Raw genomic sequence first — 19,853 nt, forward strand, 5'->3', positions numbered from 1 at the left:
GACTAACAAATATCAAATCCTCCTGAATCCTACTTCAAAATGCAAGAGCATATCTATCAAGGCAATTACCTACATCACAAACAGCTGTAAATTGAATGCCAGAGATCAAACACCACAGCAAGTTTCCACAACAACATTGAAGCTCCAATCAGTTCTCTTGGGCATCACAGCATATAAGCACAGATTTCAGGAAAACCACAAAAAAATCTACCACTGTCTTCAACCAAGAGTGCTGACTGTATATGCACCTCTGCTGTGTAGTTGGGAGAACCATGAAAAAGCTCTGGCTGCGTCTGGAGCAGATTCACTCTGCCTGACATCTCAATCAGTGACTATTGTGTTAGTAGCACCTTTTTGTTAAGGCAATGACTGGGTCTGTAGAAAAATAGTACAGAAAAAGAAGTGAAAAAAAGGAAACAAATATACCAAAAGGAGTGGAATAAAGTACCACGAAAAGATAACAACCCTGTCTAGTAAGCTACTCTAAATGTAGGTTAAAAAATGAGAACTATGGCTAAGTTGCTCACTTTTAACAGACAGGCATTAAAAATTGCATAAATAACAGTTGTATAACTAAAAAAGTACCATTTGTTTCACTTGGACTCTGAAACCTGCTGCCTTCCATTCTGCAGGATCCAGGCTGTCAAATTCCCAGAGTTAGATAATCGATCAGTAATACAAGAAATTAAAGGAAAATGGTTGACCCTGCTGGGAATTGACAAGGGCTCAAACACATCTTAGATCCCTTGTGTGGTTTGCTCATGGTGCGAAGTCAGCTAGCAGGTAAGGGACAAAACAAAAGCTGCACATTGCACGTACTCCAGAGCCACACTGCACCAAGACCCCAGTCATCAAAAACCCCCAAAAAGACAGTGAGAGAATTCGTGTGAGCACTCATCACTAGGCAAGTCCCATACATCCTTGTATGCCTGGGGCCCGAAATCAGTAATTTGTATTTGCCTTTAATCAGGCTGTGCCAATGTGCACATTAATTTAAGCCCCAGTTACGAAGAGGAGATATGTTAATATACAGAATAGACATTGCCAGAAAAACATATGAAAAAAGTGGTGAGAGAAAGACCTATATGCTGCAGAAACTCTTGCTTCATACTTTTCCTCTAATTACCAACTCAGTGAGTGCCCCTTTGTTTTTCAGGTCACTCGCCAATTATATATTACATGTCTCCTTTGTTCCAGAACCTTTAATTCTTTTCCAGTGTTGCAGAATTAACCGGACAGGGTTCTTAATCTTGTCTCTACAAAGAACTTGTTGTAATTGCAATGAATGCTTTCATTTTGCTGGTGTCTGAAATACGATTTGCAGGGGAAGGGGGAGTGCGGGTTGATGCTAGTCCCATCATTAATAACATTCTTGCAGGGATTGTAGTGGTGGGAGTAAAAAACCCCAAAGCTTTTATATAATAACAAGCATGTGTCTGCACGTGAGCTGTTCCTTTAAGAAGCCTTGGGCTAGTGGAAGAAGGGGGATCTGGAGAAAAGGCAGCCCTACAGCTGTAACATAGGGCAGAGGTTAAATCTGTTGCCATTTTTATTGCAAGTATGGTCACTGCATACTCTCTCCCTGACGGCTTCACTGAATTAGAGGTGTTTGCCATCGGCACTGCCCTGCTGGTAGAAGGTAAGCTCGGTGCAGGACATCAGCAGGAATAAGGTTTTTACCCTAATTACTCCTGGTGGGAGGGGGAAAGAAAACTGAAGCAAACAGCAGCATCTGTGGTACATTGACCAGCAGTGGTTACTGCTGCTACATCACCAGTATTTCTTGTGAGTAAATGAGGGCGAACTGCAAGCTGTTTGCACTGAAGATCCCTGTGGCTGTAAGGTACCTGCTACATAGCTTTCTTATCAAGAATTTGGGATGCAAGACTTTGTTGTTGGCTTTTAAAGGCAATTTTATCCTCCTACGAGGAACAACGTTGGAATGACCAATAATCTCTCAATAAAATTGGGCTTCTTGTTTTGTGGGCTGTGATAGTTGTTTTAGAATCAAAGATGATAGATTCCAAATAACCTGTTAACTGTTAGCACACATACAAATTGCATTGGTAGTGCTGCAATTAATGGCTCTTGGATAAGAGTAAAAGCCAGAAATATACTTGCACAAGATCCAAGACCTCTCATGGCATTATGAAGCAAAAGTTGAGATAGGAGACTGTATTCGTTTAGTTGAGCTGATGTGGGCTTTTCTTAAGGCATGTGCCATTTCACTGAGAGACTGCAGCAAAACTGAATTTGTATCTACCTGGCAGCTAGCGAAGGACAGGTGTATAGCTAGGAGTATTAGGCGTAAGTCAGCTGCATCGCTTCCGAGCTACATCCCAGGCAGGGCCTGGGACTCCATCCCTGCATAGTACTGCTCAGCTGGGGAAGCAGGGATTGTGAAGCCCAACAGTAGAGGGGGAGAAGGTGTAAGCACCATCAGAATGGGATAAATGCTCATCAGCTCACCCCATGAATGTGGAGCATGGGAGAAAGGAGAATGCTCTCCCTCTCCTTGCAGGCGAGCTCAGCTGGAAGGCAGCATCATACCTGCCTGCAAAGGAAAGCTGGCAGAGCTGTGTCAGAAACTTTTCCGTGGGAGAGAGAGAGAGAAGAAAAACCTTTTCCTTCTGTCCTAAACAGAGAATTCAGCGCTAAACGGGGCCACGAGCATTAAGCCATCTGCAGTGCCTGGCAGGGCCTGGCATGACTTTGCACTTCGTTACTGAGGGGTGAGAAGTGGCAGGAGGACAGGCACGCCGCCAGGCGCTGGCAGAGCCTGACAGCCAGGGTCCTGCTTGGGAACGGCTGGCTGCAGCACCACGGACCTGCCAGCCCCGGGCTCCGTGAGGCACCACCTCACCTGCCCGTGCCCCGGGGGCTGCAGCCGGACAGGGACCTCCTGCTGTTGAAGTCCAAGCAGAGTACCTGCTGGTAACCCTCACCTAAACTAGATGTCATCTAGCACATTCATGCTTTACTAAACACAAGTATTTTCTGTAGGGTTTTAGGCAGAACGTGCCCAGTGGATTGGCAGCGAAACTTTATCTTTTCCATCTGACTTGGAAGATCTAACTGAATAATTAAAGATTCATTCACTTTCTCAAGGCTCTGAGAGAAACCAATGAAGACAGCCTTCCAGTATCTTAAGGGGGGCTATAGGGATGCTATAGGGACTGTAGTGTATACATTAGGGACTGTAGTGATAGGACAAGGGGTAATGGTTTAAAACTTAAACAGGGGAAGGTCAGGTTAGATATAAGGAAGAAGTTCTTTACTGTAAGGGTGGTGAGGTACTGGAATGGGTTGCCCAGGGAGGCTGTGAATGCTCCATCCCTGGCGGTGTTCAAGGCCAGGTTGGATGAAGCCTTGGGTGAGATGGTTTAGTGTGAGGTGTCCCTGCCCATGGCAGGGGGGTTGGAACTGGATGATCTTAAGGTCCTTTCCAACCCTAACTATTCTATGATTCTAAGATCTCCTTTTTGGGGCAGCTTCTAAGAGCAGTTTGCAAAAAAGTCCTATGGAAGAATTGAAACTTGCATTCACTTTATTAGCCGGACACAGTTGCTGTCCTAAAAATGAACATATATATTTTTAACTGAATTCTCTATTTGTATGCTCATGCTGGCCTTCAAGAAAGCAGAGTGGGTTGAAGCCTGGAGCTTCCAAAAACTGGGGAAAGATAGAAGAAAGTTGATCTGTTAGTAACTCTTTTGCTACTACTCTAAATATGGTCACAACATAACTCTCCTAAAGGCTTCACTGCATTTGGGAGAGATGGCAACAGTTTTACCCTGTGGTGGGAGGTAAGCTGGCAGGGAAGAAATAAGAACAGCAGGTCTCAAATGGCTTCTAGTATTTCTCCTGGAAATATTTTGTTGTATGTTGTGTAACGAAAGGCGCACATCAGCTGTTACTATGGTTATGCCATCAGCCGTTAATGCAATTAAGGTAGGAGCAGGATTTCTGACTGACAAATCATCTATCTTACGTAGCTGCAGAATTAAGACAATGAGCGTAAGTAACTACCCTGCAGAATTAGGGGATATGGGTTTTCTCTGTGCTACATCATTTCTCTTTCCAAGAAGAACACAAAAGGACATACTGCCTCTTATCTAACTGAGATCTGGGATGTTGAGTCAGAGCCTCATCAGAGCTAAAACAATTTGAGTAATTCATCTTGAAAAGGACATTAAAGGACAAAGCTTGAGTTCAAACCAGTGAAGAACAGGTTTCAGGGTGGCACAGCTCTGTGCTGGGTGAATAGCCAGAGCTGCTTGGATGCTCCTCTCTGAGGACTAACATTAACTTATTTTTTAAATCTACCAGTGACTGCTTTTTATAATTAGATTATTCCTTTCCATGTATAGTCTATTGACGAAGGGCAGTAATAAGATTGAGCTGGTGTGATTCAAGCACTGTCTAGGCTAACCTTAGACAGAACCCCAAAGGGACGCAGGCTGACTGAAACACAGCTGAGGGGTTTAAACAGAAAAGAATGTTACAAATGATATTAAACACAGCCCATTTCTTTACCAAAGACAGGCCTGGGGATGTGTGCACCAGCAGCATGTGCTGGCTGTCTGCCCTTCTGCATATCCCTCACTCTGACCCATGTGTCCCTGGATGGAGCCCAGCAACCAGGTTTCTCTATTAAAACAAAAGGCAGACTACAAATAACATTAAAGCATTTCTGCTCTGCATGACTAGACATACCCCCAGTACAGTATGAAGCACTGGCTTCAGCTGTCATCTATGACTTCTCTGCTGAAAGTCTCTGTAACTTGCGTGAAGAGTGTGACTACTGTCTATATATATTCCCTGTGCATAACTTTCCACAGTAATTACTGTTCTCTCCTTAAAGAAAACAGCAGCATGATTTATCATAGATATTTCCCAGTTCTAGCTGAATCACGCCAGACAATTCTGTGTTTCAGCCCTGCTTGGCTTCTGTCTGAATGGCTTGACAATTATCTCTTTCCGAAAAATCAAAGAACTCCGAACACCCAGCAATCTGCTGGTTCTCAGCATTGCACTGGCCGACTGCGGGATCTGCATCAACGCATTCATCGCTGCCTTTTCCAGTTTCCTAAGGTATATCTTCTTCTTCCTAAAGAAGATACATCAAAATTAACAGCTTAAATCCTAAGAGGTCAAATTAATACAAATTATTCTCTAATATACCATCTAACCAACCTTTTCATTCTTTCTATTTGAAACCACAAAATGAAACTCTATATAGATCTATCAAGCAAGAAAAACATAGACTTTACTGCATATAATCACTTGCAGATTATAAAACTGATTATAAAAGACATTTAATCAGGCAGCTTTACCAGTGGTTATAGTAGAAGCTGCTTGACTATCAAAATAGTAGTACATTTTAATTTGACTAAACCTCTAGATCGACCCCAAATTTATTTTTAAGTCTTTCTGGGTTTTTGATGAACCTTTCCATTAAAGCACTTATTTGAGAAATTTGCAGAAAATGAAAGTGCCAATCTTTAGCAGGGAGTTTACATCAGTTGTGACACATTTGATTTTCCACATTTTCACGCATGTCAATCATTTAATCAAAGGACAGAAACAATATCAAGCATTTCAGTGAATAATTACAACAAACAAATCACATGCAAACCATACTCAAAAAAAAAACCCCAAACCCCTATAAAATAGCTGATGAATAATTCTGCCTTACTACCATATTTTTAAACCCTGGAAATACTTCTAACAGAGAACAGAGATACATTTCAATACTTAGTGCGACCATTTTATCCTCCCTTACTGAATATAAAAACATTTTTGCAAATTAGCAATTCAATAATAAGTTCCAACGAGGCCTTATTCAACATTATTTTGCTTCCTGTATAGGTCACTCTTGCTCAGCCACCTACGTCTCACTGGAGTCAATAACAATGCCTTTACTGAGCTGTAGCTGAGAAGCTAAGGTCGATATATCAAAATTAGCTTGGTTTTAACAACTGCAGGACCTTTTCTCTTAAACGGGAGCAGAAGTTTCCCAGCTTCCCAAGCATTCAGCAGTCTCCTGTTCAACGGGACTTTCAGGAGTAGTCTCCTAATGAATTATACTGTTGTTCTGTAAACACATGACAAAGTAGTTTGCTGACTATTTCTACCGCACAGTCAGCTTTATGAGCACAAGAGTCAGGTTAGATGAGCAGAGAAAGAAAAGCCATGGCTGACCAGGATACTGAAAGCACATGTCAGCAGATGTGACATGAGATTATCACATGGTTCTTCTCATTTTATGTCTACAAAGACATTTGGAGGCCACAGACTTCAGGAATATTTTTATTTATTGTGAGCTTTTGTATTTTTTTTATTGTGAGCTGTGTTGTATGGTAAACACTGGCTTTCCAAAAGGTTATTACTCATTTACTATATTCACGTGTTGACAAATCGGCTGCTCCCAGTGGGTGCAAATTTTGAAGATATGGATAATTGATGAAACGAAGATTTCAAATCAAAAAACAACTTTCCAATACATAAATTAAGGGTTTATTTTGTTTTCCATATTAAGAGTTAAAATAGCTGTTGTACTGTATCAGGCATCACAGCAAGCAAAATACCTAAAGGCAACCACAGGAACATTTTTCTCAATGTTTCTCAGACTTAGAAAACATGGCAAAGGCTATCATCATTTTACCTTTGCAATTAATACATTTCCAAACATATCTTCACCTTTTTCTATCATTTTCTTAACATACTTCTTGTTTGTTGGCAGATACTGGCCCTACGGCTCTGAAGGCTGTCAGATCCATGGATTCCAGGGTTTCTTGACAGCACTAGCCAGCATTAGCTCCAGCGCTGCAGTTGCTTGGGACCGTTATTATCACTACTGTACAAGTAAGGGATACAATTTACCTAGTAACCTTACCCAGATCCTGCTATAAGCCAGCTTGCTTAGATTTCAGAGAATCAAAGCAAGCATATATTTATTATCTACTGAGTATCTTATATGTAAGTTTATTTATCTTGTACACCAGAGATAGAGCAAATATAAACAATCTGTCCAAAGGACTTCTTCCCACAGAGGGGGCACTAACCAACCACCTTCAGGACATATTTCCTCTTCCACACCACGTCCAAGTTGTGACCCCTTTGCCACGATTTCACTTTCCCTGTAGGTAATCTTCAAAACAAAATCCAAACCAAAATACAGCTCATCATATTGAAGAAAAATTTATGCACCTTCGGCTTCCATCCAACACCCTGCTGTGTACCAAACAGATCTTCACGCCCATGCAGGGCTTCCTAATTACAGATAAATTTGGTGCAGCTAGAGAGCTGCCTCTGCAGAGACAGCAGCTGGAACATAGCCCATGGCAAAGCACTTTGCAAAGCTACAATCTTGCAGAGTTCAGCAGCCCCATTGTGCGACAAACAAGCACTTTGGGGTACAAGAGCCATTGGTGAGGTCTGTGCTGCATTCCACATTCCCTTATGAAGCCTGGAACTTCATATATTTGTTCCCAAACAAGGAAAAAATTATCATCTGCAAGTTTCAATAAAAGCAGCTGAGCTATTTTTAAGTACTAATAAGAGGAGGAAATGTTATTTTTCTTGTCTTAGGGAAGGCCATTCTTTGTTTTTTTTCTTGCAATATAGTTTTTAACTAGCTCTGACACCTTAGCTGGATTTAATAGAAATCCAATTTTAGACAGGGAGATCAACCCAGAAAAATAAATTTGACATTTTTATGGACTTATGAAAGCATATTTTTGATTTAGGTGAGAGTTTGAAAAGATTGGCAGATATGTGGATTTATAGAGATAGATATGTTCTGCTTTATCACAGAAATTACTCCCAAACTTTGGCAGTACTGCATTCACATAACATGAGTGGAAATTGCTGCTGAATTAGGAATTCAACAGGTTTTGGTGCCTGTACAGTCTGCTGGGATTCGTGCTGGAAGTCCAGATGTACTCCAGCCACCACTGTGGATGGGGAGAACAGGGGAACAACAGTATTCTCTTAGCACAGGAGTCAGGAAGCACAGCAAGGGGCATTATCATCTGCTGTAAAACAAAGCAGCAGCCTTGTAAGCACTGGAACTTGCAAAACCTGCTTTCTTGCAAACATGGTGCACAGGGATGATATTCACCTTTGTCTAATAAGATAGATTTGTGCTAATAAGATATGCTTGTCCTGATTTCAGCTGTAACAGCAGCTATGGGTGCTTTCCTCCGGCATCACCTCTTCCCAAACACCAACTTTCACAGTAAATGCAGCAGCTTAGTACCTGTCAGTCCCCACTTCTCTCTCCAGTATAATTCTAAGTAGCCAATGTTTTCGAAAGTGATCATGAAAGGACTGAGAGACCAACACAGGGTGTACAATCTCACAGCCCTCATTAGGAAAATAGGAAAATACATGATGTGAAACACAATCTTATTCTGAAAGGACATCCTAGCACTCTGTAATGCTAGAAATGCCCTAATTCACATTACACAGTAATTTTGGCAGTCATGTGGGAGCTCTGGCACCTGGGAAAAATTGGTGAGGTTCTCCCATCTGCAGCTTTCATATATCCTGCTAAAGCCAGGCTTTTTCCAGAGGAATGAGGAGTCCAGAGCACCTAATGTGCCCACACCATTCCCTAAACACTTGTGTCCCTTTGGCGATGTTGATAGACAAATGCAGCCCTCCTTTTATTGAGCTAAAGCACAAGCTACTCAGACCACTCCACAAAATATTTACTAAACGAAAGTGTAAAAGCTGGCTGGGGAAGAAACTGCTGAGCTGCAGCGCTTCAGTCCCCTCCACCACTGGCATCCTCACAGCCTTTTAGGCCTATCTTTCATACAGTTAAAGCAGCAAGTGGTAAAACACAACCAGAGCAGACAACAAACATGTTCAGTGAACATCCTGTTGAGGGTGGAAGGGTTGCCAACTTTTTGTTCTGTAGCTTTTGTCAAGATTTTTTCTCTTTTCCTCAGGCAACAAAATGTCATGGTTGGGTTTTTTTTATGTCCAAAGGCCCCAGATAATGCAGGCGGTAAGCTAAATCCATACTAACACCCTTTGGACACTAAATGTGTTTGGAGCTAGAATAGGAGCATCTGTATTTTATGAGAGAGAGCCTGAAAATAAGCATGCCTTTGGAAAGACATTTTACTCTCTGCAACATTGGCTTTAATGCTTTTATGTCATGCCCTCCTCCAGTCAAGAGCATGCTACATTAAGAGCACAGGCAGAGAGACCCTAAGGGCACAAGCTTCTTTACTTTGCTCAAATTGTTACTTACTGATGGCCAAACATTGCTTCTGTTAGTGAATACTTTGAACAACAAAACAACAAAAAGACCCAAAAAAGCCCTCAAAACCCAGGTTTTAAAAGCTCATGCTCTGTGGCTATTCCAGTAAAACCAGCCACTTCTGGTTTCATCCTTCATATGTTGATTGAGAGCAAAATTAAATCATATTTCATAGATCTGATATCCCAAGGCTCCAGGCTATATGTGTTCTCAATCCATACATTAAACTCCTGCTGACACTGGGTGTGAGTTTGCATGCCTGTACGGAAAGTACAAAATATCTCTGCCTAAAAAACAAAGCTACCAACCATTTATCTTCATTCCCTGGGAACTAGTACTCTTTCCAGACTAAATTACATCAATGTGTTTGTTACGCCCTAACAGTTTCCCAATAAACCCTTTCTTGTGACATTCCTCTGCTTGACACTTGATTATCCACTATCCATATTTCTGAGGAAGAAAGAGCTGATGAGAGTGTGAGATTACTAAGATGGTGAGAAAAAAATGGGACTTCTCAGCCATTCTGGAGTCTGATAACACAGAAATGTTCACCAACATCCTGAAAACTAACCAATTTTTTTAATTAGTTTGATTTGAAAGTCAGTACCTCGTGACGTAGTGCTAGCCTTTAAAGTGTATTGGTAACTAGACATGTCATGCATCAGAAAAGGGGTTGATACTGATTGGCATATGGAAGAAAATAATATGACCACCAGACATGACAGAGACACTTGAGTTTCAAGTCATTTTACTCTCCGCCCCTTTCTTTCTTCCTCTCAGGCAATTATGCAGGGCAACTCTTCTTATCCTCTAAATATAGCTTTGGGACCTATGGGGCTACTTTCACAGCAAGGAGGAAAATACTACATAAATTTGCAGTCTGAAAGTCTCTACAAGAGGGGAAAAGGCAGGGGAGTCTGGAGGGTTTGAATGTCAACCACTAGAAAGATGGGGAAATAGATAATTGTATTTCAAAATCCAATCATTAGGGGTGGAAGGGAGAAAACAGAATTGGTTTTATGTTAGTGCCTGACAGCAAAGTAGAAAAGGGCAAACTCTGAGGAAGCTGTCTACCAACAGCCAAGCATTCAAGAAAGAAGATGACATTTTATATCATGATATTTTATATCATTATGACATTGTATATAGATGACATTGTTACTTCTCCCTCCCTGGCCACTGAAATGAGGAAAACATCCTGGATTACATTCTTAACATAGTAAGGGAGGAAGGAAGCATCAGCATGGGAGGTCTCACTGGAGCAGGGATCAAGCAGGCAGGTGGACAGCCCAGGGGGTCAGTGACCAGAAAGCAGGCAGACACCTACCACGGAGACATCTTTGCTGAAGGCATTTCAATCTAACTCATAGCTCATTTTAGCGAGAAGGTAGCATTCTGCCATCGGCAGCTTGTGGAGAGGGGAAGGATCCTGGTCAGTTTTTTTCCTTTCCTAACCACAGCATACAGATACAGTTTTAAAAGAAAAGTAAAAAAAAAAAAAAAAAAAAAAAAAACCTATCAGATTTTACACTTGCATTTAAGTATTAGGGGAAATGGAAAATCTGAAGTGATTTATGTCAGTACTTTTCTCATTATTACAAAAGAAAATACGAACAAAATCAGCAGGGATTTCACAGCAGCATTTAATTTCAAGTAGAATTGCGGTGACTTTTATCTAATCCTTAACATTCAATGAAATCTAGGTTGTTATATCAGTATTCAAAGATTAGCAAACTGCCATTTGCTCCAATTGCAGCTGTCAGATCTGTCAAATTAGGATCAAGTGCTTACCTCCTGTCACACTTACTGCAGCCACCCTGCCACATTTCCTTCATCTAGTCTTGTACCTGCATCAGTTTTCCCTGACAAAATGCCAATGTTTATACAGCTCTTGCGTTTCCACTGAAGCAGGAGATAATTGCCAAGACAGCTTTGTGATCATGGAGAACCACAGCAAAAAAAAAAAATCAATGGAGTAAAAAAATACCTTTATTAGGTTATTTTAAAGAGCTTTTTCTAATGCTATGCACAAAAGAAGCTATTATGCAGTGCAGCTTTCTTATTCCTACAAAAAATGAATGATAGTAAACACCAGTGACTGGTGCTTTTCACACTGCAGATGAAGTAGGCACTAATACCTGTTTTACTTATGACTGATACGTATTCTCCCTTGTAAGATACCCAGATATTTTTGTCTTTGACAAACTTTGCCAATTTTAAGTGATGCATACCTGAAAGTCTGGTACAAGCCATATTGTTCTGAAATACACCAACCAGTATAATTTAACTATTTCCAAGAATGAGGAAAAAGGACTTCTCCCTTTATCCTAGAAAGTCCTTTAATCCTTCTGTTTGAGAATTTCCTTTTGAACACCAGCCTGAGATCTAGCTGAAAGGTAGCCACTGTGTCAAGGATAATTTTTTTTTATCTCTTTCTGTGAAAACTGGCAAAATTTTAACCCATTTACAAATCTAACAAAAAAAAAAATATATAATCTAAATTCATAAATCTCCCCACCAACTAGAGATGGAGAAATAGTTTATGGTTATGTCACTAAAAACTGTCCAACATAATCAAAAGGATTAAGGTTCCATGCTCCATTTTAGCATTTCCTAAAACTGTAGATTTTGACATCACAGTTTTAAAATCATTACATGACAGGGGGTTTTGTTTGTAAGAGTGAGCTCTTTCTGTTCTAAAGCAATTACAGAAGCTGTTTCAAATCCCCTGTATTAATATTTCACTGTATGGAAAAGGGAAGCTTCCCTCTTTCTTTTCAAGGAGAGAAAGCCAAAGTACAAGAGTGATTAGACTTAATAGGAACAAACTGCCATCTCTGGGCCCTAATTAAGAATTCTACCCTTAAGCATAAGCTGAGGCCCATACATACACATTTAACTGAATTAAGATCTACATGGCTATTACATTAAATTTTATCAGGTCAAAAAAAAGGCATTTAAGGTAAAGCAATGGCCTGTGCTCCACAAAAACAACAGAACTGCTCTTGACTTGCTTCCTGCTGCCAGCCCTCCCCGAGGAGGGCATTTTTGCCAACTGAATGGAGCACAAGTCTTTTGCTGTTCTTGTTCTGAAAGTACTTTTTTGGATAAAACTAAAATAATGTCAGGTTTGTTTAATTTTACATTCATACACATTTAGGTACCTCTGATATGTCATTAAATGTTTTCTGGAGGATCAGTGGACAGTTGATTTCACCAGGACTATTTCACCATAAATCTCACTTTGCAAAAGGCCAAATCCAGAAGAAAAAATATAGTTTTGTTAGTTCTGATTCTCTCCTTCTCTAATGCCCAAAATAGGACTCCTTTGGCATGACGAGGCAGAACATATGAACTTTGCCCTAGAGAGGAGCTTCCCAAATGCAGGCTGTCAAGACATGCCTAGTGCCAGACTTCATTATTGCATGGTGGTCTACATTTAATAAGAAAATGGTATTACCTAATACCCATGGGAAAGTAACTAAAATTAACCTTTTCTTACAGTTTGTCATAGAGGAGGCACAAAAGTTAAAGCAAAAAACTTAGGAAAACAAAGGGAAAAAAGAAAGCAAATGGAAATTGAGAAGTGTCATCTCGCTGTGCTGCCGCAGCCCTGCCAGGCATGTGGACCTCCCCAGCTACAACAGAAAGGGAACTGAGGCAGGGCAGTGCCAGCCAAAAGCGTAGAGAGCTTTCCCCTGGAGTGTCCCATGGGCTGCACTTTTCCTGTTAAGAAACTACACATAGAAATCTCCATTAAAGCCACTCTTGACAGAAAATACTTGAAAGCCATTCCAGCAGCAGGCCTCACAACTTGCTGCCTGCATACACCCCAGCTGGTAGCACACGGGGCCACAAGAAAGATGTGGCAGCAAGAGCCTAGGCACCGTGAAAGACCCTAAAGGTGGTGGGAGCCCGTGGAGCAAGAGCTTCTCCTGCAAGGCGAGAGTAGGGAAGGAGAGATGCCCACCAACCACTCCACGCACGCGTGCAGGCAGCTGGATCAGCTGCTCTCTGTCACCCACAGGTTGTCTTTAGCATGGTACCAACACTGTCCCAGCAGTTGAGAGCAAATTTTGCCAATGCAAGGATCTTTCCCTTACATGGAAATATACGTGAGGTGCCAGTATATGGCTATGACCTAGTGGCACTGGAGTGCCTCAGTCAGAGCTCATCATGTTTCAAGACCTTTATAATATTGCAGTAGTCCTTGAAGTGAAAAGATGGGGTGGAAAGAGAGCAAAGTCTCTGCCACAAGATACCAAGAAAAACAATTGGTGTTCACTGTTTTAAGGGATTTCTGAGGAAAATAATCCAAAAGACACCACGCAAAGGCAAGAAACAAGATTTAGTTTGTTTTTCTCAGACTATCAAGAGGGCTTACCGCTTACAAAATTGTATTTTCAAAGCAATAAAGCTACTTTTGGCATGAACCTGGTTTAAGAGAAACACAATTCAGATCCAGGTTTCAGTGCAGCTGCTTATGATAATGCCTTTAAAATGTAACTAGACTGTGTAAAACACAAAACAGACCTGACAGATTATGTAATAAGCTTTGTCCTGACTGAATTTCAAGCTACACTTGTGTAAAGCAAAGCTACAAGAACCACAATGCAGAACACAAATGGACAAACGAACAAATGGAAATGGAAACCTTGCATGAGCGACAATTCTAATGTGCTCGTTTGAGCATATACCGAAATACGATGCAGTTCTGAAAGGTACAACTTAGACTACACTGCTTCTTCGAACTGGGAGATTAAGGATAATTACAAGTTACTAAAAACTTTTACTGTATTTCTAGTTCCCTGAATCAGAAACTACCCGTTTTGTTTTCACCTATGTCATTCTAGAGTCCTCTTATGTCAGTACTAGAAAACAATATTTGAACCTTTGTAGCCACAGTGTATCTTTTATGTAGGAATCATACAAAAGACAGATATTAGTCCTTACTGATCATTCTTCACTAGTAATTATTAAAAAATAATGCTTTAAATGATGAAAGAAAAGATCAGAATATTTATTGGTAACTGCCAGAGCAAAATATACAGTAAAAAGGATTTATTTTACTTTTCCCTTGGTATTTAAAGTGCAATGTGTACACCTGTTTTTTCCCATAACTAATTTTTGAATGCCTGTACCAAACCGCTTTTCCAGGTTGATTTTTTAGTGCAATTCAAACCAATTCTTCTCCCTGAAGAACTTCTGTAAGAAGAAAAGTGGTAGAGGTAGAATCAGCATTCCTGTAAAAGGGCAATTTCACTAATACATGTACGTTATCATCCTTCTTTAAAATACACAAGGACAGTAAAGCATGAAAAGTTACTGTAGAGTTTGCAGTCCTTTATGGAGTTGCTGCCTTATGGGATGCTCTCCATCCACAGGTCAGCAATGTCCAATCCCATGACAGGGCCTCACCCCAGGCATCCCAACTCCAGTGTTCACCTTTCTGAGAAAGGTTAGAACTGGCCTGAGTCTTCCTGGCCTGCTGTCATAATGCTGCTGTTAAGGGCAGACAAAAAGATTGCTTCCCAACCTCAGTGAAAATTACACCATTACTTCTCCCTAATGACGGATTTGATTAGAAAGAAGTAATGGGAAAAGTCGCCATGCTCCTTGCTGGTGCAGCTGGCGTCATGGGCTGTTCAGCATGGGCATGATTACAGACGTTAGCCTCAATAACAAAATTATCTAAGCCTTTTTAGATGCAAGCAGTGAGGCTAATACAATATCCTGCAGCAGCAGGGAAGCTTGCCTGCTTTCTCCATGAAGAAATACTTCTTGTGTCTTCTGAAGTTTCCAATCTTTCATTTGACCTATTCCCATGGGATTTTATGGAACTAGATGAGATAGGCATAAGTGATTTTTTTATTATTATTATATAATTACTTTATTATAAAATTACTACTGTTGAGCTTCACATTTCCTGTTCCAGGCTAACTAATGATGTTAAGGGCAAAATAATGTAACCAACAGTATTTTTAGAACAAGATCTTTTATCAGGTTGTGTATACATGTTCGTATATATATTGATGAGTAGCAATTTTAGAACAGGGTACATTTAATATCCATGCATGCCCTGCACTCCTGGCAGGGGAGAAAGGAAGTCGGCAGAGGCCAGAGAGCGTGTGCAGAATCACATTTCTGATCTGACCCACACCGCACAGCAGTACTCTAGTTCTTCAAATGGTATTTATTGTATCGCCCTGGTCATTCTGGTCTCCACCTCGTCCAAACCTTTAAAACACGTCCCCAGAATATAAGAATATAATGTTTGTAACAGCAATACGGTACAAAACTGAGCAGCAATATAGCATTTGTCTAAGTAAAGCAATCAAAGGGGAAGTACAATTTGCTGTTTCCTAAAGTCTAAAATCTCCCTTCATATTCTGGGTTGATTTCCTCATACTCAGGTCAGCTTCAGGCGACAAAACACAGACAACTGTTTGTTGGCAGTTGGCACTCGGCTCTGGCCCCACAGAGCTGGACAGCTTTTGCCAGTGGTTTAATTCCAGGCACGGAGACCCCCTTTTCTCTTCCCACAGGGAGCAAGCTGCAGTGGAGCACGGCCATCTCCATGGTGGTGTTTGCATGGCTGTTTGCTGCCTTTTGGTCCATGATGCCCCTGCTGGGGTGGGGGGAATATGACTACGAACCCCTCCGAACCTGCTGCACCCTGGACTACAGCAAAGGGGACAGGTGAGGGCCAGGGACAGCTCCTATGGGAAGGAGGGATGTGGCTGCCATCCCATGGGGTGGCTTTGGCAGCACACCAAAACCCGCAGCTGTCCCTTAACACTGCTGCTGGGGCAATCTCCCTGCCCAGTGGCTGGGGCAAGGCAGGCACAGTCTGAGGCTGCCTTGACTCACACGGTGGCATGTGGGAACATCTAAAGTCAGCTTTTGCTGTGCTCAGGTTTCTGCTACTTCCTTGCTCATCTGTAAGCTGCATCTTTTCTGGGTTTAGGACTTAAAACTGTTTCAGAATGGCTCTGGTTTTATGCAGTCCAGCACAGATGTCTGAGTAGGGATGCTTGGGTTTAGAAACCAAACATCGTTGTGATTTTCTACAATGCAGTCAGTCCCGCACACAACAGCATGGCACAACTTAACCAGCCTCCAGCAAATGCTGCACCTAAAGCATGTTGACAAAACTGGTTTGGGCAATTAAAAATAAAAAAAAAAAAACAAAACCAAACAAACAGCTAAATATTTACAGCAAGTTTGCAGAGATGGAAATTAACAACCTCTTTTTTTTCCTCCTCACCCTTTCCAGAAACTACATCACATTCCTTTTTGCTTTGTCCATTTTCAATTTCATTATCCCGGGCTTCATCATGATGACAGCCTATCAGTCCATACACCAGAAGTTCAAGAAAACTGGGCACTATAAGGTAAGAAAGCTTCCTCAGCCCTGCACCTACCTTGCTAAAATAGGGCTGCATCCACTAGAAACAAAGTCCTCAAAAAACTACTTCTTTCAGACGCTTTGGCTTGGTGTCCTCTGTTCTAACCCCCCAGTGCTGTTACCTGAGTAGGAGGGTAGCACAACACAGATGGGGACACCCAAGAAGTTCATGGAAACTCCATCCTTAGAGATCTCAAGATTTGACCAGCCAGCTGCATCTGTCCAGCCTAGCTCTTTAAAGAGTTCCCCATCAAAGCTAGGGTCAGGCTAGTGACCCTGAGGATTCCCCTCCACCAACAAAGGTCCAGCTTTTGTCACAAAACAAACAGGCAGCACAGAGAATATTCACTAATAGCATATTTATACTTACCTAGAGAAACTGCTCAGCAAGGATCATTATTTCCTGCTTTGCTACAGGCCATTAGCTTGTCACAGAGGAAGTCAGCCAGAACATCAGCAATGCAAGGAATCATGCAGGCACCTCCTGAGGGAAGAAGGAGCTTCCTATACATGTGTGTTTTGACTTGGCTGAGGAAATTCAGAAATCTTTATGAGCTGGAAACAAAGGAATTTCTCTGGTGTGGCAGGTTTATGGGAATGTAATGTTGTGATTATATGAGTTGTTTCCTTAGGTGCAGGCTCTACAGTCTGGAGCACTATACAGAGCTGGCAGGCACAGCCTGACCCCTGCACTCAGTAAAGATGGTCACTTCTCAAAGGGGATGTTATACCAGCAAAGAGACAGGCAGACTGCTTTGTAGCTGCCTGGAATAAATACATGTACCCTCTACGAGAAATACTTGAACACTTCCCAGTGTCTATTATTATAAGTCTACTGCCATTTTTTCCAGTGTGTTTATGCAATAGTGTGTCATTTCTCTCCCACAATATTCTCTAGCTGTGCAGACAAGTTACAATGCAGAAAATGTAAGGATTAAATTGTCACTTCCCTATCATTAACTTAAGATACATGGAAACAGCTGGCTGTGAACATCGTGGATAAGGCCCTAGCATAAATGACAGAAGAATCATACTACCACAACACAAATGCAACTACATGGATCTGTTGCACTGCCGTACTAGGTTTCACACAGTTTATTTGCCTGTAAGACCCTCTAAGGAGTCAGCAAAATGCCATTCTTTTTTACCTGTTTTCAAATTTCCACACCACCCTTCCTCCTCAGCAGCAGTTACCAGCCATGGCTTCTCTGTCTAGCACATTCATTCATCTAACTGATCTGCCACAAGCTGCTTTTCACTTCTGCCCGGGGGCAACTCCATTCCACACCCACCCCTAGGGAGCAGGGCTTTGGGGCTTGCAGGCAGCCCATGATGCAGAGGGAGCTGCACTCCCCCTGACTTCGACAGCAAAGCAGCAATGATATGGCATATCCTGCTGGCTGATCCTCTCCTGCTGCTGAGCACAAACCACGGTCTCTTAGGTCTTAGCACAAACAGATCTCTTAGGATCTGTTCTATCCGCTTGTTGCAGTGTGCAATTGTAAAACGCAAAGAAATATGTTGCTCTTGTTTTTCAGTTTAATACTGGTTTACCACTGAAGACGCTGGTCATTTGCTGGGGCCCTTATTGCCTTTTATGCTTCTATGCAGCAGTTGAAAATGTGATGTTCATTTCACCAAAATACCGCATGGTATGTCTGTGCCACCCGAGGGAATTCAAGCAGTGACATTCTCCTTGCTCTCCTCTCCCCATTCCTATGGAACAATGCCAATTTACTCATTTACAAATGGGTTTAGTTGCTATAACATATATAACAAGTAGATTGTTTCCCTAAACAACCTGTTCATCTACCTCTTTAAGGCAAAACAGTGATATAACAGGTATTATAGTAATGCTTAGATTAAGCAACAATTTCGGAAGTCAGGGTTTTTTTCTTTAGCTCTCAGGAGTCTGTACCCTGTGCTGCTTCGTGGTTCATAGGAGCTTCTTCTGTCCTTCCCAGAGTCAAGCACCAGCTCCATATTTTTAATTTTGAAGAGACTGTTTCTCATTCATTTTTCTAATACTTCTCTGTCCTCAGGGAAGCTACAATTGATCTCTGTTAATGTTACACCACCTCCGTTTTTTCCCTTTTTCCTACGAGTCCTGGCTCCAAAGCTGCCTCTGGGACTCACATCAAACCTTTCAGCTTTCATTCAATCCCCAAGAATCAGCTCAGTTTCAGGTCACCAAACGCATGCCTGTACTTAGGAATTCAGTACCCCGCATAAAATGTGTTAGAAGTATCAGTGCACTTACCCATCAAAAGGTGTCTACAGCACACCCTTCACTCCTCATAAGTGTTTGTATTCACTCTCGACTGAAATACATCAGTTTCAGGCAATGCTGATCTAAATTCTACAATTAAACTACAATTAAATAAAATAAAACTACAATTTCCTGAGTGAGGGCCTCCAACTGACCAAATTGCTTTTACCTGTCATCTCTCTGGGAGTAGCAAACTACTGGTATTGGAGACAGGCATTTGTTCGGTAAAGGAAAACTGAGCCTAAGCTGAAATCAGCTCTTTGGCTCCTCAGTGCATTTTCTTATTAACAAATATTGTGTCTCACTACAGATTCCTGCTGTTATTGCCAAGACTGTGCCTACGGTGGATGCCTTTATATATGCCTTGGGGAATGAGAACTACAGAGGAGGAATATGGCAGTTCCTTACAGGACAGAAGATTGAGAAAGCAGAAGTTGATAACAAAACTAAATAACCCATTACAGCACTGAGCAAAATTAATGCAAGTGCATCACTGAAAGCAAAACTCTAGAGGAAACTGTGCATTCTCTGATGTGTACATGCAAAGGTGGTTCCACATTGGAAAGGCCGTGCATTGGCTACAAGCAATAAAGTACTAAAGTAAGCCCTCCAGATAACTGTCCAAACCATCATGAGCTGCTTGTCAAACAAGCTGCCTTAAACCTGTGTTGATTGTCATCAGTTTCATTTTATATGTCACTGCAAATAAACTATGTGCTGGAAAGCATTTTTTTTCCTTTTACACTAACATAAAAGCTCAGCAAATTAACTGAAGCAGGGTATTCAGTTATCCAGTGAGACCTCCTCAAAGCAATCTGTACAGTTTGTCCATATGGTAATGTCTGGATTACTAAAAGATTAAAGGAATATCCAGTATTACACCACATGTCTGCATAAAC

The 19,853-nt window shown here is 41.5% G+C and overlaps 1 protein-coding gene across 1 annotated transcript; it reads left to right on the forward strand.

Annotated features, from left to right (window-relative positions):
* Nucleotides 1–1,560: 1,560 nt before the first annotated feature.
* On the forward strand, nt 1,561–19,652 carry RGR (retinal G protein coupled receptor). The gene is made up of 7 exons (XM_065670637.1): nt 1,561–1,639; nt 4,938–5,094; nt 6,746–6,867; nt 15,823–15,976; nt 16,554–16,671; nt 18,224–18,337; nt 19,265–19,652. Exons 1-7 carry the CDS (start codon nt 1,561–1,563, stop codon nt 19,406–19,408), a joined length of 888 nt encoding a protein of 295 aa, XP_065526709.1. The 3' UTR covers nt 19,409–19,652.
* Nucleotides 19,653–19,853: the final 201 nt, after the last annotated feature.

The sequence above is a fragment of the Lathamus discolor genome, chromosome 3 (genome assembly GCF_037157495.1).
Source record: "Lathamus discolor isolate bLatDis1 chromosome 3, bLatDis1.hap1, whole genome shotgun sequence".
Classification (NCBI taxonomy): domain Eukaryota; kingdom Metazoa; phylum Chordata; class Aves; order Psittaciformes; family Psittacidae; genus Lathamus; species Lathamus discolor.

Bases quoted from the DNA above. Each gene is read 5' to 3' on its own strand.
- RGR (XM_065670637.1), top strand. From the start codon at position 1,561: ATGGTCACTGCATACTCTCTCCCTGACGGCTTCACTGAATTAGAGGTG. The intron at 5,095-6,745 runs GTATATCTTCTT...GTTTGTTGGCAG, and splicing joins GCCTTTTCCAGTTTCCTAAG to ATACTGGCCCTACGGCTCTG. The intron at 6,868-15,822 runs GTAAGGGATACA...CTCTTCCCACAG, and splicing joins TTATTATCACTACTGTACAA to GGAGCAAGCTGCAGTGGAGC.